Source organism: Myotis nattereri (genome assembly GCF_964212035.1).
Source record: "Myotis nattereri genome assembly, chromosome: 2".
In the NCBI taxonomy this organism is placed as follows: Eukaryota; Metazoa; Chordata; class Mammalia; order Chiroptera; family Vespertilionidae; genus Myotis; species Myotis nattereri.
Window position 1 is genome coordinate 151,498,314 of NC_138076.1, and position 27,377 is coordinate 151,525,690.

The 27,377-nt window shown below is 41.6% G+C and overlaps 1 protein-coding gene across 1 annotated transcript in view; it reads right to left on the reverse strand.

Annotated features, from left to right (window-relative positions):
• CAND1 (cullin associated and neddylation dissociated 1) overlaps positions 1-26,338 on the reverse strand; it is a 60,832-nt gene extending 34,494 nt beyond the window's left edge. The window contains exons 1-2 of the mRNA XM_081081266.1: positions 25,923-26,338; positions 10,071-10,214 (exon numbers count right to left, since the gene is read on the reverse strand). Of these exons, the coding sequence (XP_080937392.1) occupies positions 10,071-10,214; positions 25,923-25,990 (212 nt within the window). The 5' untranslated portion in view covers positions 25,991-26,338. The remainder of the gene's footprint in view (positions 1-10,070; positions 10,215-25,922) is intronic.
• Positions 26,339-27,377: the final 1,039 nt, after the last annotated feature.

Genomic DNA, 27,377 nt, shown 5'->3' on the forward strand with positions numbered 1-27,377 from the left:
CGGTCCTACTCTGTGCGTGACAGGTGGGAAGCTTCAACCCCCTGATCGGCCCTGCTGTGTGTGTGATGGGGGAGCTCCCCAACTCCCTGATCGACACTGCTCTATGCATGACAGGGTACGGAGCCCCAACCCCCCTGATGGGCCCTTCTCCTTGAGTGACAGGGGTAGCGCCCCAACCCCGATTGGCCCTGCTCTGTGCGTTACAGGGGGTGATGCCGCAACCTCCCCATCGACCCTGCCTTGAGTGTGACAGGGGTGGTGCCCCAATCCCCCAATCGGCCCTACCCTGAGCGTGACTGAGGGTGGCACCTCAACCTCCCGATCCGCCCTGCTCTGTGCATGACAGGGGGCGGCGCCCCAACTCCCCAATCAGCCCTGCTCTGATCCCGACCAGGGGCTGCACCAAGGGATTGGGCCTGCTCTCTGCCACCCGGGAGCAGGCCTAAGCCAGCAGGTCGTTATCTTCCGAGGGGTCCCAGACTGCGAGAGGGCACAGGCCAGGCTGAGGGACCCCCTTTCCCTCCCCCGAGTGCACAAATTTTTGTGCACCGGGCCTCTAGTATATATATATATATATATAGATAGATAGATAGATAGATAGATAGGTTTGCATGTAGGTCCACTGGCTGAGGTCATAGCTTTGTGTCCTTCCCAAAGAATTTAGTACACAAAATACGTAATGTTGAGTGCATGACTATTCATTGAGGTGGAGCCATTATATTTAGCACTGTAGTGCATAGTATAACCTCTATCACCAAAAATTTACTGTCTGGTTGGTGAGGTAAGGAATTAACACGTCTACTTTAGAAATGAATCAAAGGCATTCACTACTGCACAGTGTTTGTAAAAACAAACAAACAAACAAACAAACTTTAAAATCAGTGTTAGTATTTATAGGAGAATGCACCTAAAGAGTTTTTTAGGTATTAGGCTTTGATGGGATATAGCTAGAAAAAAAGAGCAAAATCATATAAAAAGATCACAGACTAGAAAAGGTGGAATGCATATTGAAAAAGAAATGAAAGAAGTGTTTGATATAAAAGGCAGATGAAAAACATAATAGGAAACATAGGCCCCTGGGACATAATGGAGAACCTTTAATGTCAGCCCAACTAATTTAAATGTGTTGTGGTAAAACTGGGAGCCAATGAATTTTCTCAGGCATTAAGTGCAGAATGAAAATAGTTTATCTGATAAATACCCTAGTCAGTGTTTCACATGTATATGCTTAATCAATAAATGCTGTTTGACTAGAGAAGTAGTAGGGAGAGAAATCTGGGGAATTAAGGGAATAAAGAAAGAAAAATAAACAAAAATGTTAAAGAAATCCAAGAATAGCCCAATCCAAAATGATGGCAGTGACAACAAAGACATGGCATATATGGAGAGAGAACTAACATGAAACAATGAAAATTGGGAGTGAAGCCATAACTGATTTGGCTCAGTGGATAGACCATTGGCCTGCAGATTGAAGAGTCCCAGGTTCGAATTCAGTCAACGGCATGTACCTTGGTTGTGGGCACATCCCCAGTATGGGGGTGTGCAGGAGGCAACTGATCATAAATTTAGAGTTCTAGCTTACATTAATGACAAAACAACTTTTTTGGACTAACTTTATTGCAGATAATAAATGTAAAACCCCTAAACTATTGTTTTAGAAAACAATAATGATGGAACTAAATCAGAGGAAAAACTACCTGGATTCCATATCCAGTAAAATTACCCTTTAAAAATGAAGATAAATTTAATTTCAGTTAAAAACAGAATATATTGTCACCAGACCTATACTTAGCTCTCTAGGCTAAAGGAAAATTCAACCAGGTGATAACTGGGATTTACAGAAAAGGGATAAAGAAAGATCATGAGAAACGGTAAATGTGTGTGTGTGTATATACACATACATATACATATACATATCTACATATATGTGGCTATATTTTTAAATTATTTTTTTGCATTATGTACACAAGCACACATGAAAATATGTAAAAAACAATAGCACAAAGACAGGAGAAAGAAGAATTTTACTGCAAGGCTTATATAATTTATATCATGTGGTAAAGTACTAATTTTATTAATAGACTGTGATAAATTTAACATGCAATTTATAATCCCTAGCCTAGAGTGAATATCAAAAATAGTAATGCAAACAGCTTTCTAAAATGTCAACAGAGGAAACCAAAATTAAATATTATAATACAGTGATTCCCAACTTTTTGGTTTCATAAACGCTTTTAACACTTCCAAAATCAATGAAGAACCCAAGAACTTTTCTTTACATGGGCTGTATCTGTCAATATTGAACATACTGAAATTTAAAAGTGACAATAATAAATTATGTTAACATAAATAATACTTTTAAAAATATGTTTTCATTGAGTTTTTAGAGAGGCATAGGGATAGAGAGATAGAAATATCAATCGGCTGCCTCCTGCACGGGCAACATAAATAATATATATATTTATTTTTGTTGTTGTTAATCCTCAGCTGAGGATATTTTCCTCTGATTTTGAGAGAGAATAGAAGGGAGAGAGAAAAACAGAGAAAGAGAGAAACACTGATGAGAGAGAGACACATCAATTAGCTGTGTTTACACATGTCCTGACCAGGGCCAGGGATCGAGCCTGCAACCGAAGTACATGCCTTGTCCGGAATCGAACCCAGGACTCTTCAGTCCACAGGGCAATGCTCTATCCACTGAGCTAAACCAGCTAGGGCACATAAATAATATTTTCAAGACAAAATAATTATATTCTTCAAAAAATAAAAGTGTAAAAATTTTACATTTTTTACAAATTAATATTTGGGCTTTAAACAACTGGATTCGATCTGTTGTAATATCACATATCATGTGGCCTCTGGAAAGTTATATTGTGCACTTATGAGAAAAGGGAAAACAACACCCTAGTATTACTTATGTAACAGTTTTGATACTTTTAGGGTCACAGATGTCCCAGGAGCCCCCAAATCAAACTTTGAGAATTGCTGCTATAAAATACTTGATTAACCCAAAAGAAGGCAGAGGAAGACAACCAACAAGAAAAACAAAACAAAAAATACACACAACAGCAACAAAACAAGAATCAAAATGGCACATCTAAATCCAACTATATCAATATTGACAATAAATGTCAATGGACTATCTGAAGTCTACAAAAGTAACATAGAGAGATACACTATACAAACAATCTTAAAAAAGTTGGAATAGCTATATTAACACAAGAGAAAATATATTTCAAGATATGGTATATTTAAAAATATTTTATACTCATAAAAGTCAAATATCAAAAAGGTATCACTGTAAATGTGTATGTACCCAGTCATACAGCTTTAAAGTATATAAACAAATTGACATTTAAGAGAAAAACACTTAAGAGATAAATTGACAACCATAGCTGAAATTTTAACACCTGTCTTTCAGTATTTAACATCAACAAAAGAAAAAAATCACTAAGGATATAAATCTGAACAATACTGTCATCTACCTGACATAATTGACATTTCTAAAATAATGTACTCAACTACAGAATACACTTTCTTTTCAGTGTACATGTAACATTCACCAAGACCTACCACCATATGCCGAAACATAAAACAAATCTCAATATATAGACAAAACAAGAAAACCAAAAAAACAAAGAAACAAACAAAATGACCCTAAATCTTAGAGTGTGGTCTTCAGACCATAATGGAATTAAATTAGAAACCAGTAAAAATAAAAACAAACATCTACATAACCTTCAAAATTTGAAAATGGCTTCTCAATAATCCATAAATCAAAGGGAAAATAACAGTGGAAATTAAAAATACTTCAAATAGAAAAAAAAATGAAAATATCAAAATTTATAGGATATAGCTCAAGAAGTACTTAAGAGAAAAATATAAATGTTTAAGAATTAGAAAGGAAGAAGGAAATAAGAAATCAATGAAATAAGCAATTAGTAATACAGAAAGTTAACAAGCCATAAAATCAGTTATTCGATAAAAGTAGTAAAGTTTGTAAATCCATAGAGGAATTGAAGGGTAAAAAAGAGAAAACACAAATTACCAAAATCAGGATTAAAAGAAGGATAGTCACTGATAACAATTATTTAGGTAGAAAATTCTGAAGAATCAGCAAAAAAATTCAATACTGAAATTCATAGTTAAAAGCCTCATTCTTGTTAAAATATTCTCTTCAAATATTTCTATAGCTTCAACACAGTCCCACTCAAAATTTAAGTTAGCTCATTTATTTTAAAAAAAGAAATTGACAAATTGATTCTGTAATTTAGATGGAAATATAAGAACCTGAAATTGGGAAAGAAAATAAAACTAGAAAACTTACACTACCTTACTTTAGACTTTTACAGATGTATTCCAGCATTTCCCAACCAAGGTTGATTTTCACCCTTTGGTAGACATCTGGCAATGTCTAGAGACATTTTTGGTTGTTACTAACTATTGAGGGGAAGAAGGAATGCTATTGGCAAATAGTGGGTAAAGGACAAAGTGCTGCTAAACATCCTATAATACACAGAATAACTCCTCACAACAAAGAATTATCTGGCCCCCAAAATCAATAGTGCCAAGAATGAAAAAGCCTGACTACATTAATAAAACAGTGTTATACTGGCATTAGAATAGACAGATCAACAGAACAGAATAGTCTAGAAATAGACCCACATCTTTCTAGTTAACTGATTTCTGACAAAGATGCCAATGCAATTCAGCAGGGAGAAAAGGTGTTTTCAGTAAATGGCACTTCAACAACTGGGTATCTTTATGGGAAGGGGGGGAATGAACTCATTTCTTACTTCATAAAAATTAATTCAGGACTCTCATAGCCAGTTAGCCTGGAGGTCAAATCACCCCTGGTATTGCCGACAATCAAGGCTTAACTACAACAAGACTGCTCAGAAAGACCACTAGGGGGTGCACCAAGAAAAGATAAAAAAATGCGGAGACAAAGAAACAGGACGCAAATGTCAGAAATGGAAGATATAGAGCTCAAAACCACTTTTAAGGTCTCTCAAGAACTGTCTAGAAGCTGCCGATAAACTTAGTAAGGCCCTCAAAAAGACTGGTGAGACCGCCGATAAATGTAGTAAGATCCTCAAGAAATCTAATGAGACCCTCGATGTTGTGATAAAGAACCAACTAGAAATTAAGCATACACTGACTGAAATAAAGAATATTATACAGACACCCAACAGCAGACCAGAGGAGCGCAAGAATCAAGTCAAAGATTTGAAATGCGAAGAAGCAAAAAAACACCCAACCGGAAAAGCAAAATAAAAAAAGAATCCGAAAATACGAAGATAGTGTAAGGAGTCTCTGGGACAACTTCAAGCATACCAACCTCAGAATTATAGGGGTTCCAGAAGATGAGAGAGAGCAAGATATTGAAAACCTATTTGAAGAAATAATGACAGAAAACTTCCCCCACCTGGTGAAAGAAATAGACTTACAGGTCCAGGAAGCGTAGAGAACCCCAAACAAAAGGAATCCAAAGAGGACCACACCAAGACACATCATAATTAAAATGCCAAGAGCAAAAAAAAAGAGAGAATCTTAAAAGCAGCAAGAGAAAGAAACCCAGTTACCTACAAGGGAATACTCATACGACTGTCAGCTGATTTCTCAACAGAAACTTTGCAGGCCTGGAGGGAGTGGCAAGAAATATTCAAAGTGATGAATGCCAAGAACCTACAACCAAGATTACTTTATCCAGCAAAGCTATCATTCAGAACTGAAGGTCAGATAAAGAGCTTCACAGATAAGGAAAAGCTAAAGGAGTTCATCACCACCAAACCAGGATTATATGAAATGCTGAAAGGTATCCTTTAAGAAGAGGAAGAAGAAGAAAAAGGTAAAGATACAAATTATGAACAACAAATATGCATCTATCAACAAGTGAATCTAAGAATCAAGTGAATAAATAATCTGGTGATCATAATAGAATCAGGGACATAGAAAGGGAACGGACTGACCATTCTTGGTGGGGGAAAGGGGTGTGGGAGATGCGGGAAGAGACTGGACAAAAATCGTGCACCTATGGATGAGGACAGAGGGTGGGGAGTGAGGGCGGAGGGTGGGGCGGGAACTGGGAGGAGGGGTGTTATGGGGGGGAAAAAGAGGAACAAATGTAATAATCTGAACAATAAAGATTTAATTAAAAATTAAAAATAAAAATAAAAAAATTAAAAAAAAATTAATTCAGTGGCTCAGTTGTCTGAGTGTCATCCTGTGCACTTACAGATTGCCAGTTCAATTCTGGTCAGGACACATTCCCCAGTTTGGGGCTCAATCCCCAGTAAGGGGTGTGCAGGAGGTAGCTAATCGATGTTCCATTCTCACATCAATGTTTCTCTCTCCCTCTCCATTCTTCTCTCTTTAAAAATCAGTAAAAACATTTTGAAAAATTACTTCAGGATAGATCATAGAACTAAAAGGAAAAGCTGAAACTATAAGGCTTTTGGAAGAAAACACAGGAGAAAATCTTTGTAACTTAACATAAATAAAGATTTCTTAGGAAACAGTAATAACCATAAAAGAAAAGTTGAAAGTAATTTTTAAATTAAACTAAATTCAAAACTAAAATTAAAAACTTAAGTTCATCATTTTGGGAGAAAATATTTACAGAACACATAAGTGCCAAAGGACATATCCAGAATATATGAAGAACTCCTACAATTTGATAATAAAAGATAAACTCAATTTTAAAAATTGGTTCTTCAATTAAGAGTGAGGTTGAACTCCTTATGTTTATTAGCCATTTGTATTTCTTCAGTGAATTATCTTTTCATGCTTTGCTCATTTGTATATTGGGTTGCTTTATCTGGTTGAAGATATTGTGATAAAGTGATAATCATTGGTATTCACAATTGATAAAAAATGTGTTTTTATATGGAAAAAAATAAAAATAAAAATCGGGAGGAAAAGTCAACAAAAGAAAAAGCAATGGCCATAAACACAAAATAACATTGAATATCATTAGTTATTAGGCAAATATAAACTAAAACTATACCTGCATACCCATGGGAATGGCTAAAATTAAAGAGTGACACAACCAAGTGTTGGTGAGAATGTGGTACAACTAGTACTTTCATGTAAAAAGGTACAAATATTTTAAGAAACAATTTAGCAGGCTCTTAAAAAATTCAAAATAGACAACAGCAATTTCATACTTAGTATTTATCCATAAGAAATAAAGACACAGGAACTAAGTTAAAAAGGACTCACACAAGAGTGTTTATTTTATCTTTATTCACAATAGCCAAACCCTAGAAAGAAACCAAATGTATAACAGAGTGTGGTATCATGGACTATTAATCAGTAACAAATTCATGAAATACCAATACACCCAACATAGATAACTCTCACAGATTGTATGAAAGTGAAAAAAGCCAGACACAAACCTACACATACTGTATGACTCTATTTAAATCAAGTTCTACAACAGGCAAAACTAATTTAAGGAGAACAAAACAATGGTGACCTCAAGTAGGGATGTTGTGTGTGAGGTAAAAGTACAATTTTATCTTTTTCAAATGTTTATCTAGTCTTCTGAAAAAAGACCTAACTTTTCACTTATGATGCCTGCCACCTTCATCATGTACTTTCCACTCTATTTTACTTCATTGTTCTATTAATGCCTCACTACTTCACTGCTTTGATTAGAGAAACACAATGTTTTCCTATCAAATAAGGCTAATCAATGCCCCCACCCCAACTCCACTACTGGTTATACTTTTATAGGGTTTTCTTAGCTATCTTGAGCAAACACCCTGCCCTCTTCTCCTTCCCACCAAAATTTACTTTAGAATCAATTTCTCTATCTTGTGGGGAAAAGCACTGATTTTTATAATTAGGTAAGCATTAAATTAGTCTGGAGAAATTGAGTTATCCTGACCCAAGAACTTGGGATGTCTTTCCAGTTGTTCCAAGTACAGTTTTGTTATCCATTAGGAGTATTTTAAAGTTTTCCTTGATAAAAGTTTTGAAAAAGATAAAATTGTTAAGTTTCTCTTATATTATAAGATAGCCTCACTCAAGATCACCATTGTAACATTTCTTGTTACATTTATTCTGAGGCATTTTGTCTTTCTGTTGCTGCAATAAATGGACATTTGTCCCCATGTCTTCCAACTGGTTATTACCTGCTTATATGAAAGTTACTGTTTTTTGTTCATTAATTTTACATTCTGTTACTTCACGGAATTCTCATTGCTCACATTAATATTTTTTTCTATATTGACTTAATTTTTCCCAGGTACCTTTTTCAATTCTTATGCGTACAAACCTTCTCCTTGTCTTACAGTGGCTAATATCTTTAATTTATTGGTATTTGTGTTGAGGTGTGAATGTGTGTTTGTGAACCTTTAATGTTAAAAAGATACTATCAAATCCATATTATTGTTTTACTTCAAACTGGTGATGAATTCTCTCTAGTGAAATAAAGCATCTCTGACCTGTTTTTCCCCCTAATGACACATTAAATATGATGCTAGTCTTTGAAAGATGCTTCACTCCTCTAATTATCCAAAGTAACCTAAGAGTTGGGCTATGTTTTTTTGTGTGTGTTTTTTCTAAATCAAAATGAAGGTAGAATCTCACACTGCCTTGACAATTAACCAGGCAGTATTTTCCTTCCTCCGATCTATTAAAGTGATGAAACAAATGTATCAATAAAGCACATAATATTGAACTGCCCTATATTCTTGTGATGAACCTCATTTGATCATGGGACGTTACACTTAATATGCTGTTTAATTTTATTTTGAACATTTAAATGAAACTGGTCTGTAGTTTTCTTTTTTAGTGTTATCTTTATTTAGTCAGGATTTGATATCAGTATTTAGCTTAAATAAAAGACTGGAAGGTTTTCATACTTTATGTTCTGGAATAGTACTAGAAGTATGTGTACTGGAATTATATACTCTTTGAGGTCTCAAAGAGTATGTGAAAGATTTCTGGGCCTGACTGTCCTTTGGATGATAAAAAAAATTTAAAAGATGAAAATGTCCCATGTTAAAGAAACATGTATGAAAGTTGTACTGTATGTCTAGAAATTCTATATTGATCTATGAGCCTCACGTTTTTGTCTACTCTTAGAGCAAGTATCTAAAGGCTTAGCTCAAAACAAATTAAAAACCTTTATAAGGAATCCAATAAAGGAATAGTAATGAGATAATACTTCATTTAAATTGATTATCATATATTATATAACATAAAATGACATAAAATTCCATAACTTAATTTTTATATGAAACTAAAGGTTACACTTACTATGTAAATTAAGGATTTCTAATATTTTGGTATGTATAAATTAAATAGATGCAGTGATAGAGTACGTCCAACTTTCAAGTTTTCTTCTTAGCATCATGTCTAACGTGATGCTCTGTACTGTACACACAAAGACAACTGAAATTCTCACAATTTTTAAGAAAGGTTCTTTGTAGCCTGGTCGGTATGGCTCAGTGGTTGAGAATCACCAATGAACCAGTAGGTCACAGTTAGATTCCCAGTCAGGGCACATGCCCAGGTTGCAGGCTCAATCCCCAGGGGAAGGGGGGATTGGGGGGTGGGAGGGGTATGCAGGAGGCGGCCAATCAATGATTCTCTCTCATCACTGATGTTTCTATCTTTCTCCCTATCCCTTCCTCTCTGAAATCAATAAAATATTTTTAAAAAAAGGTTCTTTGTAACTATTTTATCATCAGTGTTAATGATGTTGTTTTAACTGCTGCTATTCTTTAAGTCTTATTTTTGTCTGTACTTTCCTTGAACTCCTTGAACACTGGAATATAGAGATGGATAGAGGTAGGTAGGCATTTTAATAAAGCTAAAAAATAATTGGGTCAAACAAGTGAGAGAACCACTCTTCCTGGAGTTTCCTATATGTACTTTAAAAGAAATTAAATACCATAAAATACATTTAGTCAATATAAAAACTATAAGAAAATGTAGTATACCAAGTATAAATACTAAACATTCACCAGTCACCTAATACAAGACTAAGATAATTTACCATTACAGTATTTTAAATGTGGTAAAGAGCATAGTAAGCAAGTAAAAAAACAACTTACCATTTGACAGCTAAATTCTGTACCTCTCCATTTTTATCTTCCAGTAACTTCAAAATCATTTTCACTACTTTCCTTTCACTATCATCATCCAACTTGATAGAATCTTTCTGCAGTTCTGTCATCAAATCATTTGTAGCCATAAACCTACCAAAAATTAAAATTTGTTAATTTCAATAAGGTATCATTACCCAAAATTATCTTTTCCAGGTTAGTCTTCACTTTACATTTACTGACAGACCCTACAGTGAGTGATCTTTCATTCTAATTAATTGCATCACTGCTTTTAAGGGGAGAAAAGCTCCTCCTAATTTTTTCTTTGCATGCGATTTGAGTTTTACCTAGGAAGCCTTTAACAACAAACATTAAGAATAGCTTCTTAAAAAAAAAAAAAAAAAAAGAATAGCTTCTTAAGTAATACTGTGTGTTACATATTACAAATTAATACAAAATCTCATCTCCATCCCAACTCCCACCACTAGGTATCAGGTGTCTTTTCAAAGTGATAATGAGGTGATTCTGGAAAGCTGTTCCACCTGACATCCAAGCCCCTCCCCTTAAGAACCACTGCCAAAGGAAGGTTTAATTACTGAACAGCCTGACAAAATCCCCACTGATCAACTGTCTAATCTCAGTTTTAAATAAAAGGACTGAACAGAAGATATAAATAAGGTAAACAGACTTGCAGATTTCTTCCCTTATACCTCACCAGACAGTTCATTGTTTTAAAAGTAATTTCGCAGAATATCAGATAAGCCCATTGAAATAAAGCTCCAAAAATCTGTTTAAAGACCAAATGAATTTTCCCCATAATTCTTGGCTCCCCTTTACCTAAAAAAAGAATCTAACAGAAATAACTACTTAATGCCTTTTTCTTTTATTTCAACCAGATCCAGTTTGAGCAAAATTTAAATATTTTATGTTACATGCAGAAATGCCAAAGATCCATGTTTAAACCAATTAAACAAATTAGAGCTAAAATGATAAGTTTTTTGACAATTTTCCCAATTTCTTGATCAGACTACTTTAGTAATGTATGTATCTATTGGGATTTTTATCAGCTATGCAGATAATCTGGCAACTTAGGCAATAAGTTATGTGGCAAGAATTTGGCAAAAGAACTTAATTTAGCAATTCATCAATTATAAGACAATTTAAGGATAAGTCCAGTAATTAGTATGTTCATTTAATGCTAACTTCACAGTTTAAAACTACATGCAAGCACAATTCTTATCAAATTTTGTAAAGGTAGTTTGGCTCTCTCCTGCATGCCCCCTACTGGGGAATCAAGCCTGATACCAGGCATGTGCCCGGACCAAGAATGGAACTGTGATATCCTGGGAACTGGGTCAACACTCAACCACTGAGTAACACTGGCAGATTAAGCATGTAATAATTCTCCTAATTGGAAGCCCATCTCCATTTTATATGACAAAAGTATGTTAAAACTACACAATATTCTGGAAAGTAAAATAAAACAACTGAATAACACATGAAGGCAGGCACTTTTACACAGAAAACAATTAAAAGCATCTTAACCATTTTACTTAGATAAAATTCATTAAATAACCATAGTAATTAGCACCTCTAAGAATCCCTGAAATGCTAATCATGTTAAAGAAAAACATGATGACCATAAATTTCAGTAAAAAAGCAGATAAGCCCAATGTAGAAAAATGTTTTGGTTCCGGGATCGATCCCCAGTAGGGGGCGTGCAGGAGGCAGCTGATCAAAGGATCAACCAGTTGCTTAGGGTTTTATATATCTATATAATAAAAGGCTAATATGCACATTGACCGAACTACAGAATGACCGGTCGCTATGAAGCACACTGACCACCAGGGGGCAGACGCTCAACACAGGAGTGGTCAGTGCACTCCCATAGGGGGAGTGCCACTCAGCCAGAAGCCAGGCTCACAGCTAGCAAGCGCAGTGGTGGTGGCGGAAGCCTCTCCCGCGTCTGCGGCAGTGTTAAAGATGTCTGACTGATGGCTTAGGCCCGCTCTCCGTGGGGAGCGGGCCTAAGCTGTCAGTTTGACATCCCCCAAGGGCTCCTGGGCTGTGAGAGGGCGCAGGCTGGGCTGAGGGGACCCCCCACCAAGTGCACAAATTTCATGCTCCGGGCCTCTAGGATAGATATAAAAGGATAAGTATCCATCCATCGACCGGTAGCTATAATGCACACTGACCACCATGGGGCAGATGCTCAACACAGCAGTTGCCATGACACACACTGGCCATCTACACTAATAAAAGAGAAACATGGTAATTGGCGTACAACCGCTACCCTTCCCCTTGGTTAATCAGGGAAATATGCAAATTAACTGTCAGCCAAGATGGCGGCCAGCAGCCAGGCAGCTTGAAACTAACATGAGGCTTGCTTGCTTCAATGACAGAGGATTCCAACGTTCCCCGCCGGCTGCTGCAGGCCTCTGAGCCTGCAGTTTCAAACATTGTAACAAATATAGATGCTAAACAAAACCTCAGCCAGCAGGGATCTCAGAGCTGGAGTTGATCGAGTTTCAAGAACCGAAACAAACCAGATACCTGCTTTCAGGAGCGGAGGCCTAAGAGCTGGAGCCTCAGAGCTAAAGCTGGCCAAGAATAAAAAAGAAAAAGAAAAAAAGGAGCAGTTGGGAGCTTCAGTCCCAGCCTGAAAACAGCCTTCAGCCCCTCACCCAGAATGGCCAGGCACCCCAGTGGGGACCCCCACCCTGAAGGGTGTGTGACCAGCTGCAAACAGCCATCATCCCCTCATCCAGGCTGGCCAGGCACCCCAGTGGGGGCCCCCACCCTGATCCAGGACACCCTTCAGGGCAAACCAGCTGGCCCCCACCCGTGCACCAGGCTTCTACCCTATATAGTAAAAGGATAATATGCCTCCCAGCACTGGGATCAGCGGAGCTGAGAGGCCTCCCGGCACCGGGATCAGCGTGACAGGGGGCAGCGCCCAAACCCCGATTGCCCTGCAGCTCTGTGTGTGACAGGGTGCAGGGCCACAACCTCCCTATCGGCCTTGTTCTGTTCGTGACAGGGGAAGGCACCCCAACCCCCTGATCGGCCCTGCTCTGTGGGTGATAGAGGGTGGCGCCCCAACCCCCCCCCCTCCACGGGCCCTGCTCTGTGTGTTAAGGGGTAGAGCCATAACCTCCCCATTGGCCCTGCCCCGAGTGTGACAGTGGCGGCGCCCCAACCCCCTGCTCAGCCCTGCTCTGTGGGTGATAGAGGGCGGCGCCCCAACCCCGATCCGCCCTGCTCTGTGCGTGACAGGGGGTGGTGTGCCAACTCCCCTATTGGCCCTACTCTGTGAGTGACAGGGGGAGCTCCTCAACCTCCTGATGGGCCCTGCTCTGTGAGTGACGGGGGGGAGCTCCTCAACCCCCTGATGGGCCCTGCTCTGTGCGTGACAGGGGGGAGCTCCCCAACCCCCTGATGGGCCCTGCTCTGTGTGTGACAGGGGGCGGTGCCCCAACCCCCCAATCGGCCCTACCCTGAGCGTGACTGAGGGTGGCATCGCAACCTCCCAATCTGCCCTGCTCTGTGCATGACAGGGGGCGGTGCCCCAACTCCCCAATAGGCCCTGCTCTGAGCTCAACCAGGGGCTGCACCTAGGGACTGGGCCTGCCCTCTGCCACCCGGGAGCAGTCATAAGCCAGCAGGTCGTTATCTCCCAAGGGGTCCCAGACTGCGAGAGGGCACAGGCCGGGCTGAGGGACCCCCCCCTTCCCCCCTGCGTGCACAAATTTTTTTGCACCGGGCCTCTAGTTTAAAAATAAATGGCACCACGCACCCTTCGCCAACAAACCAATACTCGGCTTCCCCTAAGTCGGACACAGTCCCCACCCCCACCCCAGAGTGACACCCCACCAAATTGCAGCCAACGCTACCAAGACCCCACAGCGCAAAATGCAGCCCATAGCCCAGCCAAGCCCAGAAACTGTCACTGTGGGAAGCGGGTAATGATGTCACGTAGCAACCCTGGCTTCCTCTCCCTACCGACTAGCCTCCTTGGAGTTTCTTCAGCCCAGGAACCCGGCTTGCTTTAGAGCCAGGTGCAAACATTTTATAGTTTAACCAAATGTTTGGGAAGCATTTTTCTGTGCTTCATCTCCTTTGATCCTCACAGAAGTCCTGTAGTAGGTAGATAGGAGACTTTGTAGAATCTTACTATCTTTTCATTAGCAAGACGTGAGTAGTGATATTAAAATATTTTTTCTAATTAATTTCCTTTCAATGTGCATGAATCTGTGCATCAGGACACTAGTATTCTAATAAAGAAGTCTCCTGATTTTCAAAAAACTATTAATGGTTAACTTTTTTTAAAAAAGAGTTAAAATGAGCACCAGCAAAATTAGCAATAGCTAATATTTTTAAAAACCAGAAAAATTGGATACAGTATGAGGTTACAATAAGAGTTACCCCTGAATATTTCTTCCTTATGTTAATTTAATATAAGAAATTGTATTAAAAATCTTCTTATAAGGAAACTGACCATTTTTAATGTTCTCTATGGAAGATTGAAAAGCTAGTTGGTAAACTGTCCCTTGAGCATTTACTCTTTTAGGCATGATACTAATGCAGCCGTGGGCAAACTACGGCCCGCGGGCCGGATCCGGCCCGTTTGAAATGAATAAAACTATTGAAAAAAAAGACCGTACCCTTTTATGTAATGATGTTTACTTTGAATTTATATTAGTTCACACAAACACTCCATCCATGCTTTTGTTCCGGCCCTCCGGTCCAGTTTAAGAACCCATTGTGGCCCTCGAGTCAAAAAGTTTGCCCATCCCTGTACTAATGGCTTGGATAATAAACACAGACTCAGTCCCTTTCTCTTAACTTTTTCATCTACCAATGGGAAGACTAGTAAAGACAAATTTCAATGTTACAAATTTTTAAAAACAATACTTAAAGGCATTTGGCAATGATCACTCCAAAAAACCGATGCTTAGTTTGGGTTTCAAAAGATTAATAAGGGTTTGCATTAGGAAAGCTGGTTTGGAATTTTAAATTTTTTATCTTTGTGTGGGTGGTAGTGGTGAATAAGTACCTCAGTGTAAAGCACTAAGGAGCAGTGCAGTGGAAAGTCGATCTGATAACCAAGAAGGCAAATAGGGTATACAATGTGGATATGCCGGACAGAGATGATTTATACCCATGTGGACAGAGTGGGATGGTGAGAGAGTTCAAAACAGTGCTCAATTTAAAACTTATTAACTATATTTCTGGATCACAGTTGATTATGGGTAACTAATACTGCAGGAAGAGAAACTGTGGATAAAAAGGCACTAATGTATCTCTTCTCAGTCTACTTAGTGTCGGGTTTTATACACAATTGTGCTTTTTGCTGGTAATTTCGCTATTTAAAATGACCCCCAATAGTAGTGCAAAAGTACTGTCTAGTATTCCTAAGTACAAGAAAGCTGTGATGCATCTCCCCGAAAAAACTACATGTCAGATTTGTTTAGGCATAAGTTATAGTGCTGTTGGCCTTGAGTTCAATATTATAAATCAATATCCTATATAATAAAACTCTAATATGCAAACTGACCAAACATCGGAACGACCAGTTGCTATGACATCCACTGGCTACCAGGGGGCAGACTCTCAACGCAGGAGATGCCCTTTGGAGGTCAGTGCACTGCCACAGGGGGTGCGCTGCTCAGTCAGAAGCCGGGCTCACAGCTGGCGAGTGCAGCGTTGGTGTCAGGAGCCTCTCTTGCCTCTTCTGCAGGCGGGTGGAAAGGAGCAAGGAGTCCCAAACCAGGCTGAGGGACCTCCCCCCCCCCCCCTACACCAATTTTGTGTAACGGGCCTCTAATATATTAAATAAGGTGTTTTTAAACAGAAACACATATAACACCAAGTTACAAACCCTGTATTTCCCCTAAAAGCAATATTTCAGAATAGCTAATTGAATCTTCATGGCAACTTTGAATAATGAGAACCAACCCTGAGATTTACAAGGTTAAAATTAAGAGGACTCTGAAATTGATTAGATATGGGAATGGTAAGACACGAGTTAGGGCCCTAACCTGTTTGGCTCACTGGATAGAGCGTCAGCCTGTGGACTGAAGGGTCCCAGGTTCAATTCTGGTCAAGGGCATGTACCTTGGTTGTGGGCACATCCCCAGTAGGGGGTGTGCAGGAGGCAGCTGATCGATGTTTCTCTCTCATCGATGTTTCTAACTCTCTATCCCTCTCCCTTCCGCTCTGTAAAAAAATCAATAAAATATATTTTTAAAAATAAAAATAAATAAATAAAAAGACAAGAGTTAGGATATGGACAGAGAAGAAGAAAACCACAGGACTCAGATGTGATAGTCGAATAGGTATCCTGTCCAGAGTCTTAATGTTATTAAACAGCCACTGTCACATCAGATGGTTCAACCTCTCATCTTACAACAGAAGAAAGGATTAATAAACCTGGCTCAACTACAAACTACATAAAATGGCTACTCTTCTGATCTGAAACAACAAAATATCAGCAATAGTCAAGATGTGAACTGAACATCATGAATTAATGTCCTGCAGCCCAAATTCATCTGCCTTTGGCCAAAAATGAAAACTGAGAAAGCAGCAGCAGCCACTGAAGTCCAGGAATTGATCTGAGGCTCATACCTAAACCTCAATGTTACTCCAAACTGATATGATGTTTATAGCTAAAGCATATTGTTTCATCGACATAACCTCACAGAACAACCTTATCAGACAAGGTCACTAAGCAACATCAAATACCAAAAACTTTCTCCTCTCTTGAGTGACTGACCAATTACAGCTCTTCCTCTGCTTTAGTCTGCCCTACCTGTAACATTAAGATGTCAAATGATGAAAGTGCCCTGGTTTCAGACAACATCCAATCTAAACCAAGTCTCCACTTCATTATATCTTTTTCCAAATTACCCAAATAAATAGGTCCCAACCCTCTTGCTGATGTGCTCCCTTACTATAATAGTAATAAACCCAAGCTGTGTCAGGGATAACTATATAAAATAATTTCAAGAAGGAAAAAGTAGTAAACTGCTTACATATCAAATACCAGTAAAGAAAATACCCACTAAATTAGTTACATGAAGATTGTCAGGAATTTGGGGGAAGAGTAATTTAAGCGAACTTAGGTGGGCAACAGCTAAGAAGTTTAAAGCTTATCTTGCAATCAATGGGAATTAGTGGGGAAGGATATGATCAGATCAGGAAGAAAATTCTAATGGAACAGTTACTAACAGATTGGATTAAAAAGAGGCCTGAGCCCTGGGCTGTGTGTGTGGCTCAGTTGGTCAGAGCTTAATTCCCTGCACCAAAGGGTCTTAGAGTTGATTTCTGGTGAGGACACACATCTAGGTTGCAGGTTTGACCCCAGTCTTGTAAGGGAGGCAACTGATCAATGTATCTTTCACATCAATGTCGTCCCCCCACCTTTCCCCCTTCTCTAAAATCAACAACAACAATAATAGCAGTAATAATAAAAACGCCCTACAGGGAAACTAATTTGAGAAGAAAGGTAAAAGGGTGACATCAAGGTTTTCCAACTGGGACATTTGGTGAATGGTAATGTAACAAGACAAAATTAGAATTAAAATAAAGGTGTAATTTAAGGTGAGAGAGGGGGAAATTAAGATGTTAACTTTTAGACTCCCATGGGAATACCACTTGGATATAACTTACAGGCAGTGCCATTCATTTATTCAACAAATATTTTGGGAATATTATCATTAGAAACTGTGCCAAGCCCTGCAAACACAGTTATGAACAAGACTGTCATGGTCTAGAATTTCCACACCTCGCTTATTCTACAAAACTGAAAATTCCTTAAGGAGAGAAATTATTCAATGCAGAGAAGCATAAATAATGGTAGAAATAAATACCTTGTACTGCACAATGAGTAATTCACCACAACCTTTCCCTCATGTGTAAACACAATTTTACCCTTGTGGTCAACTGCATCAAAAATCCAAATGTATGAGCCAACTGCTTCACCCAGTGAACCAACTCTCTTTCAAAGATCTTGTACACACACCACTGGAATTTAGCTTTTTCTTATTTATTCCCTTAGAGCAGTGGTTCTCAACTTTGGCTGCACATTAGAATCACCTGGGAATCTTTTTAAAATCCTGATTTCTGGGCCTCATCCTCTGGAAATTCTGTTTCTTTGTTATGGGGTGGGGCCACAACATTAGTAACAAAGAAACAGACTTCCCGGAGGATGAGGCCCAGAAACCAGGATTTTAAAAAGATTCCCAGGTGATTCTAATGTGCAGCCAAGGTTGAGAACCCCTGCCTCAGAGCCATGAATTAACTTGGGTCAGTCTTAATATTGTTCATGTAAACAGAACTAATTTTTCGTCATCTTTCTTCTTACCAGTTCCCTCAATGAGGTCAGTGGTGAGCTGCAATATAATCAGTGTTACCAGTATACCTATATCAAGAAAAATCACGTAGCCCTAGCTGGTTTGGCTCAATGGATAGAGCGTCAGTCAGCCTGCGGAGGGTCCCAGGTTCAATTCTGCCCAAGGGCACATGCCTGGGTTGCAGGCTCAGTCCCCAGTAGGGGGTGTGCAGGAGGCAGCCAATCAATGATTCTCTCTCATCATTGATGTTTCTATCTCTCCCTCCCTCTCCCTTCCTCTCTAAAATCAATAAAATATATTTTTTAAAAAAGAAAAATCACGTAAGTGAAAGCAAGTAACTTACTGCCATCAACCTGCATGGTACTTAAAAATGCCCCCCAAATCACCTTCTTATTCTCTACAAATCTATATCTTCTGCTTAAACCTACTTTTTTTTTTTAGCACAAGCAGTCCAGTTAACTTCACTTAGTATTTTCTGTTATATTTCTGTGAATGCCCACACAGTACTGTCAGCTATGTTACAGGATCTCTAATGTCCCTTCCAGCTCTGAAAGCCTGATTCCATTTAACAGGACTGAGGTTTTTATTAGCATTTAAACAGCTTTCTAGAGAAAATGATTTCCAATATCCAAAACACAAATACATTGGGTAACACACAAACCATTATCAAACTAAGAAATTCTACAATGCAGTGAATTATTTTAGATTGTATAAAATGGTATACAAAAAAATACACTGGCCCTGGCTGGTGTGCCAAATGGTTAGAGCACTGGCTGGCGTAATGAAGGGTCTTGGCTTCAATTCCTGGTCAACGGCTCTGTACCTGGTTTGCAGGTTCGATCCCCACCCCAGTCTGGTAAAGTGAAGAAGGCAACCAATTGATGTCCCTCACATCCCTGTTTCTCTTTTTCTTTCTTTCTCCCTTCCTTTCACACTCCCTCTTAAATAAAATAAAAATAGATTGGTAGATTTCATACTGGCTTCTGGAGGAAACTTCCCCAAATCCCTACATGCTTTTTTCTTAACTTGAACTAAAATCCAATTCAACTAAACAAGTAGCTATTGGGAACCTACATGGTCAAGGCACTAAACAGAGTAAAGAATTCAGTTCAGTTAAGACAAGGTTCCTTACCCTCAAAGAGTTTCCAGAACAATACTCACCCCCAAGCTAGGTACAGTCAAGATAATCTCCCCCTTCCCCCCAATGAAATGTTGTACATGTGCTTTCTTTTTTAAAAAACTTTTAATTATTATTTGTAACCCTCACCCGAGGATATTTTTCCATTGATTTTTATAGAGAGTGGAAGGGAGAGGGAAGACAGAGAGAAACATCGATGTGAAAGAAATACATCAATTGGTTGCCACCTGCATGCACCCTGCCCAGGGCCTGGGCCAGGGAGGAGAAGCCTGCAACCGAGGTAGATGCCCTTGACCAGAACTGAACTCAGGACCCTTTGGTCCGCAAGCCAACGCTTTATCCACTGAGCCAAACCGGCTAGGGCTGTATGTATACTTTCACACTGTTTTCTCTACATACAATTTAAAGAACTAGCTTAGACCCTCAGACACTCTACAACATGAATCTCCTTGCTTTTTTTTTATCTTCTCGGCCACTTCAGCCTACAAAGACATATTGCCATGGAGTACTTATCTTTTTTACAGTAGTGTCTTAACCATTCAGCCAGCATGCAGATATTATTGTGGGCAAGCACAAGATCTTCAACTTTTTGTATTCTCTCTTAGGGAATTATTAAAAGCTTCTTCCAGCACAATATATTCCCTAAGTCTAACTTGGAACTGAAATTTAAGGACTTACTTTTAATGTCCCCTAGTCAAAACCCTGGAGAAGGAGCATAAAGTGTTCATGTTCTGGGGATATCTGGAAAACCTAGATCCACTACTGTCAAGCTGACCCTGGGCAAGTAATTAACATGACCATTTCAGTTTCCTAAGCTGTAACAGAGATTGTTAGTATCCACTTAACTAAATAGGATCACCCTGGGGGGCAGAGGGGCCTGGATTGGAGCACTCACCAAAAGGTGGGTGGGTTCAATTCCAGGTGAAGGCATCTAAGGGTGGCAACCAATCAATGTTTTATCTCTCACTCTCCCTTAAAAAAAAAAAAAACACCACAAAAACAAACGAATTTAAAACAACAGAAAAACAATATATCCTCAGGTGAAGATTAAAAATAAACAAACAGTATCAAGTGCATAAAAGCCCACACTAACCATTATTATTAACTACTAGAGGCCCAGTGCACAAAATTCATGCACTCAGGGATGGGGGGGGTGGGAGATCCCTCAGCCCAGTCTGTGCCCTTTCACAGTCTGGGAGCCCTTGGGGGATGTCTGACTATTGGACATCCTTAGTGCTGTTGTGGAGGCAGGAGAAGCTCCCAGCACTGCCATTGCACTCACCAGCTGTGAGCCCAGCTCAGGGCTTCTGGCTGAGTGGTGCTCCCGCTGTGGGAGCACAATGACCACCAGGGGCAGCTCTTGTGTTGAGTGTCTGCCCCCTGATGGTCAGTGCACATCATAGTGACCAGTCGTTCCACCGTTCAGTCTATTTGCATATTAGCCTTTTATTATATAGAATTATGAACAGAGAGATAAAAGAAAGGTAAACTTTTTCTTTAGCTCTTGATTCACTGGAATACTTTAATTCAGTTGGTGGTGAAGTAACCTATATAATAAAAGCCTAGTATGCTAAGTGTCTAGTCCTCCGTTTAACCAATCAAAGCGTAATATGCTAATGATATGCTAAGGCCGCTCAACCACTATGATGTACACTGACCACTAGGGGGCACACAGTTGACCCATCAACCAGTCCCTATGATGTACACTGACCACCAGGGGGCAGATGCTTCAACCAGTAGATTAGCTTGCTGCTAGGGTCTGGCCAATAGGGGCTGAGCGAGGAGCAGGCCTAAGCCATCAGTAGGACATCCCCCCGAGGGCTCCCAGACTGTGAGAGGGTGCAGGTCGGGCCGAGGAACCCCCACCCCCCCAAAGTGCACGAATTTCGTGCATCAAGCCTCTAGTCCTATCTAATAAAAGAGAAACATGGTAATTGGTGTACGACCGCTACCCTTCCCATTGGCTAATCAGGGCAATATGCAAATTAACTGCCAGCCAAGATGGCGGCCAGCAGCCAGGCAGTTTGAAACTAACATGAGGCTTGCTACCTTCAGTGACGGAGGACTCCAACTTTCCCCACCTGCCGCTGCAGGCCTCTGAGCTGCAATTCTAAGCAACTACGTAACAAATATAGAAGCTAAACAAAACCCCAGAAACCTGCTTTAGTCCTCCGGGCTTCAGCCAGCAGGATCGCAACATTGTAAGCAAAGGCCAGAAACCTACTTTCAGCAGCGGAGGCCTAAGAGCTGGAGCCAAGCCTCAAAGCTAAAGCTGGCCCAGAATAAAAAAAAGAAAAATGAAAAAAGAAAAACAGGAGTGATTGGGAGCTTCAGCCCTCAGCCTCTCACCCAGAATGGCCAGGCACCCCAGTGGGGACCCCCACCCTGAAGGGTATGTGACCAGCTGCAAACAGCCATCATCCCCTCACCCAGGCTGGCCAGGCACCCCAGTGGAGACCCCCACCCTGATCCAGGACACCCTTCAGGGCAAACCAGTCGGCACCCACCCCTGCACCAAGCCTCTACCCTATATAGTAAAAGGGTAATATGCCTCCCAGCACCGGGATCAGCGGAGCCGCGAGGCCTCCCGGCACCGGGATCAGCGTGACAGGGGGCAGCGCCCAAACCCCCTGATCGCCCTGGGGCTCTGTGTGTGACAGGGGGCGGGGCCACAACCTCCCTATCCACCCTGCTCTGTTCATGACAGGGGACAGCACCCCAAACCCCTGATCAGCCCTGCTCTGTGCCTGATAGGGGGGGAGCTCCCCAACCCCCTGATCGCCCTGTGGCTGTGTGTGTGACAGGGTGCGGAGCCCCAACCCCCTGATCGGCCCTGCTCTGTGGGTGATAGAGGGCAGCGCCCCAACCCCCTGATGGGCCCTGCTCTGTGCGTGACAGGGGGCAGCGCCCCAACCCCAATGGGCCCTGCTCTGTGCGTGACAGGGTACAGAGCCCCAACCCCCCTGATGGGCCCTGCTCTGTGCGTGACAGGGGGTGGCGCTGCAACCTCCCCATCGACCCTGCCTTGAGTGTGACAGGGGATGGTGCCCCAACCCCCCAATCGGCCCTACCCTGAGCATGACTGAGGGTGGCATCACAACCTCCCAATCCGCCCTGCTCTGTGCATGACAGGGGCGGCGCCCCAACTCCCCAATCGGCCCTGCTCTGAGCCCGACCAGGGGCTGCACCTAGGGACTGGGCCTGCCCTCTGCCACCCGGGAGCAGGCCTAAGCCAGCAGGTCGTTATCTCCCGAGGGGTCCCAGACTGCGAGAGGGCACAGGCCGGGCTGAGGCACCCCCCTCCCCCTCAGTGCACAAATTTTTGTGCACCGGGCCTCTAGTATAAAAATAAAAGCAGAACTTAGTTATCTCAACCCAATATTAATATTCATAAGTGGGGCATTCACATGATTCATGCATATTGTTTTCAGTATGGTATCTACAGACTTACCTACCTACTGGTACTAAACCTTAATATATATCCCACCTTCAAAATATACAAAATACTAACCACAGAAAAAAAAGGCATTAGTTGTCTGTTTTTTCAATAAATTGAGCCTATGATTTAAGTCCCACAAAACAATTCTTTTAAAGTGATGACATTTCAAACTTTGAAGCCTGCACATACTTTTTTACCTTCTTTGCATTAATGGACGAAGAGTTACCCACAGAACCCTGAAATTCCTGGCCTATAAGGGACCTTACGTAGTCACCCACGTACAAGTCTCTCAAGTGAACATTTAATTCTCAATTAAATAGCCTTCTCAAGATCTCACAGATATTTCACAACAAAAAATCCTACATGACCAGAACTCATATCTTGAGACTAGTAGGTTTTCCGTTTGGAGTCCACCATGGGAAGAATACATTTTTTCTTCCTTTTAGATGATTTTCCCCCCTTAACCCCTTGGCACAAGGTAGAGTGGTTTGCACATGTTAGATACTCTATAATGTTAAGTAGCCTTGTCCTCACAACTTTCTGGCACTAGGTATTGTAAAACATGTAGTAGAAAAACTCTGATATTTACATCAAAATAAATAAACAAGTAAATAAATTTCTAATGAGAAATTAGAAAGCATTATTTTAAAACAGAATGTATTCAAGTAAATGCCTATACTGAAAAACCTCCAAATACTCACTATTTTAATTAATCTCTTAAATGTCTGTAATATACATAGTGCTTTAGTTCCAAAGACTGTCTTGTCTGTTAACTGGATGGTTTGAGCATATCACAAGTCTTTAAAACAGAATTAATAAAAACTCTTAATGATGCCAAATTACTAGAAGTCAATTATTGTTCCTAAACATATCTCCTACCTAAAATTATCTTTTATAATACTTATACGAACTATTATAAATATTTCAATATTACACTTTTCGGAGAATAATCCTCCCAGCAATGTTTTGATTTATTCCAGCTCAAATTGGTAGACAATCCTTATCAAGTTCAATACTGACTATAGCTTAACATCAGAGCATTAATTCTTTCAGTTTAAAAACCAAAAACCAAAAAGCATGTGTGTATTTTTGTCTTTACAGGAAATTCAAGAAAGCTTCAGTCAATAATCACATATGCATAGTATTACATTTAATTTCTGTATTCTAAACATATTACCCACACAAGTCTGACTAGTTTAACAAAACTGGACTATTATTATAGGGAAAGTGTTATGTTTATACTGAAATCAAACACAATCAAAATGAAATTTAGTACCATACACTCCACTAACTGAAAGTTAGTTTTACTTAAACTTCAATGGCTTGAGTTGGGAGCAAGCAAAGCTGCAAATGAAAGTAAAGAGCATTCAAATCCTTTTTTAAAAAACAACCAACAACCAAAAGCTTTTATTTCCCCTAAAAATCTTGATTTTGGCACTAGAACTACACAAATCTAAGTATCAAAATACCCAAAATAAACAAGCCTCCTCCAAAAAGTCACAACACTAAATCTTTAGTATTAGCAAACTAGATTTTAAAAGTTTCAAATATGATACTAAAAAACCCCCTAGGTAGCAACTTTCTAAAAATCACTTGGCTTTGAGTAAAACTGTGTTTCACTGGCCATTTTAATATGCCAGCACATCAATTTATTTAGGAACACTCTACATTTTTCATTGTTCTTGTTTCACAAATCAGAAAATTTCTTCCTGGTAGATAAGATTTAGACATGTTTTCAGGCGTTTAATCATACTGTTCATACCACAAATAAATGCATAAGCTCTTCAGCCACAATTTTAATGGAAGACTCTGTGTTCTTTCAAAATGCACACAAAAACACAACCACTAAACCTCACAGAACAAAATGAGTATCAAAGAAAGAAAAAACACGTCTGTTCTAACATCAAGAGCTTTTTTAGTTAGGGATGGGATGGGAGGCGGGAAGGAAGGATTGAAAATTTTACCGTATTGCAAAAATGGAAGAGAAATCAAGGTAATCCGTGAGAACAGAACAATTCTTGCACATGCATGTTACCAAGGTCTGGAACCCACAGCCTGGGTCTCCTGGAACACAACTGCTATCCCATGGACCACCCCCCGCTCAGAAACTCCGCTTTTCCAACCAGACCCATTGGCTCGGCTTGCTTTGCGGTGGAAGGATCAGCAAGTCGCCTTCCGGGCGGTACACTTTGGATCTCAAACAAATAAAACTGAAACCCCGAGTTCCTGCTTGGGTTTTACCTGACCAGGGAACATGACAAGAGATGCTGGCGGGAAAACCCGACGAGTCCAGTTCCCTCGGTCCTGGCTGCCCTCCCCCTTCTCCCCACGCCCACGAAGGAAACAGTCCAAAGGAAAAGTTTATAACTGAAATCTGAGGAGGGCTCGAAACCAGCAAAGCGTGCAAGACGAACGCCCCGAGGCCCGCTCGCCGCTGCGGGAGAGGAGGCGGCTCGCGGCCGGGCCCCCCCCCGAGCGCGCCGAGCGCGGGCCCCGGCGAGCCAGCGGCCTAGCGCCTCCGGCGGCCCGGCGAGCGGGCCCGGCCTCCCGGTCTCCACGCCCCGAGCTACTCCCCGCTCCACGGTGTGGGCGATTTCGCCCCTTTTCGCGACCTGGGACACCAAAGTCCCGCCGGGTGTGGGGGAGGGGGAAAGTGTAGCAGAGAACGCGGGGGGGACTTTTGGAGACACGGCCAGGGCCGGGGACCAGCGGCGGGCAACGGCCCGGAGGAAAGAATGGGGGGAGGGGGTCCCCCGGCGCGAGGGGAAAGGGGGCTGCCGGGACCTGGGATCCGAGGGGTGGGCAGGGGACTTCGGAGGAGCGGGGACGCCGCTGCAGGCCAAAGGGGTGGGGCATGGCCCGTCTGAGGGCCGCGCCGCGCCGCGGACGGGCGACCCCGAGGCGGGCTGAGGGTCGCATTTCGGCCTCACCTGAAGTCCTTGTCACTGGATGTCATTTTCTCCAGCAGATTGGAAATGTGGTACGAGGCGCTCGCCATGTTGACGGCCTCGATCCCGCCCGCTGGCGCTGCTGCTGCTGCTGCTGCCCGCTGCCGCCGCCGCTGCTGCTCCTCTCGCTCGCGGCGGTCTCGCTTCCAGGGTCGCAGCGCGACGCCGACGCTGACGAGGGAGGCGCCTCGACGGGTGGCCCCCTCCCCGGCGAGGCGTGGGCCTGTCCCGGGGAAAGCAGAGGCTACGCGGCCGGCCTAACCACGGCGCAGCTCGCCGGAGAGCGGGCTCATGGGAAGCAAGGAGTGCGGCCGGACCTTCCACTCGGGCTCGGCTCGCTCCCACTCCCTCCGCACTCTCTCCCGGGGCAAGAGGCCAAAACCCGCCTCCTTCGCTCCGAGGGCGGGGGCGGCGGACGCGGGACGCTACGCGAGCGGAGGTCAGGGTTCACGGAGGTCTCCCCACGCACGCTGTAGCGACGCTAGTTGAAGGGCAATCCTGTTGGAGGAGGCCTTTGTCAGTCTTCACGTGCGCCGCCTTTTAGGACGCAAGACCACGACCCAAAGGGGCTCTTCTCGCGAGACTTAAATGCGACGGTTAAAGGATGGGGGACCAGTGTGCTTTAATCTAAAAATAACTTTTTTTTTTCTGAGTGACGGAGGAAAAAGCTTACTATTTTTTAACGAGTATAAGGCCTGGAAATAATGCTAATGAACGGGTTAGCCTGGAGACCAACAATAGAATGACTCAAAGGAGCTTTCATGTTGAATCGGATGCGTGGCCTACACTGCTTTAACCACGATGGTAGAATGCTGCCACGTGAAAACCACAAATCCCAGGATTCAGTTTGGGGGGGTGTTATAGTGGATCAAGATGTGATTGGCTGAAGCAGCGTCTCTTTATTGGCTCCCGTAAAAGAGGAATGCTGGGATTTGCAGTCTGGTAAGGCAGCTGTGGTGGAGAGAAAACCTTTAGATCGCCGCGCGTTGGGTTTCTGCCGCAGATTCGGGTTTTCTCTGCGTAAGGGATGTCTGCAGAGCTAGGCTGCCGCCTTTGGGCAGGCTCATTGCAGAGCAGTTGGTGTTCTTGGCAAAGGCCTAGTAGCAACTTTCTACCACTCGCTCATATTTAAAAGTGATGGTAGCCTCCTCTAAAGACAGCGGATCCTCTGCTGGGCACCCTCCTTCCATGTGTTTAGGAGTCAGCTCCCTAAAGCAAGAAAGACGCGTCATAAGATTAATGGGGCAACGACTGATGATTGTATTCAGGGCCTACTCGTTTTATTCAGAGCAGCTAGCTCAATGACTACCCTCTGTAGTCAATTTTTTTTTTTTTGGACTTGATAATCCTACAGCTGTCTATTTTATTGTGCCGAGAGACATACACACAGCAATCATAGATTATATATCAAATCACTTGTTTTAGTATCCAGATTTT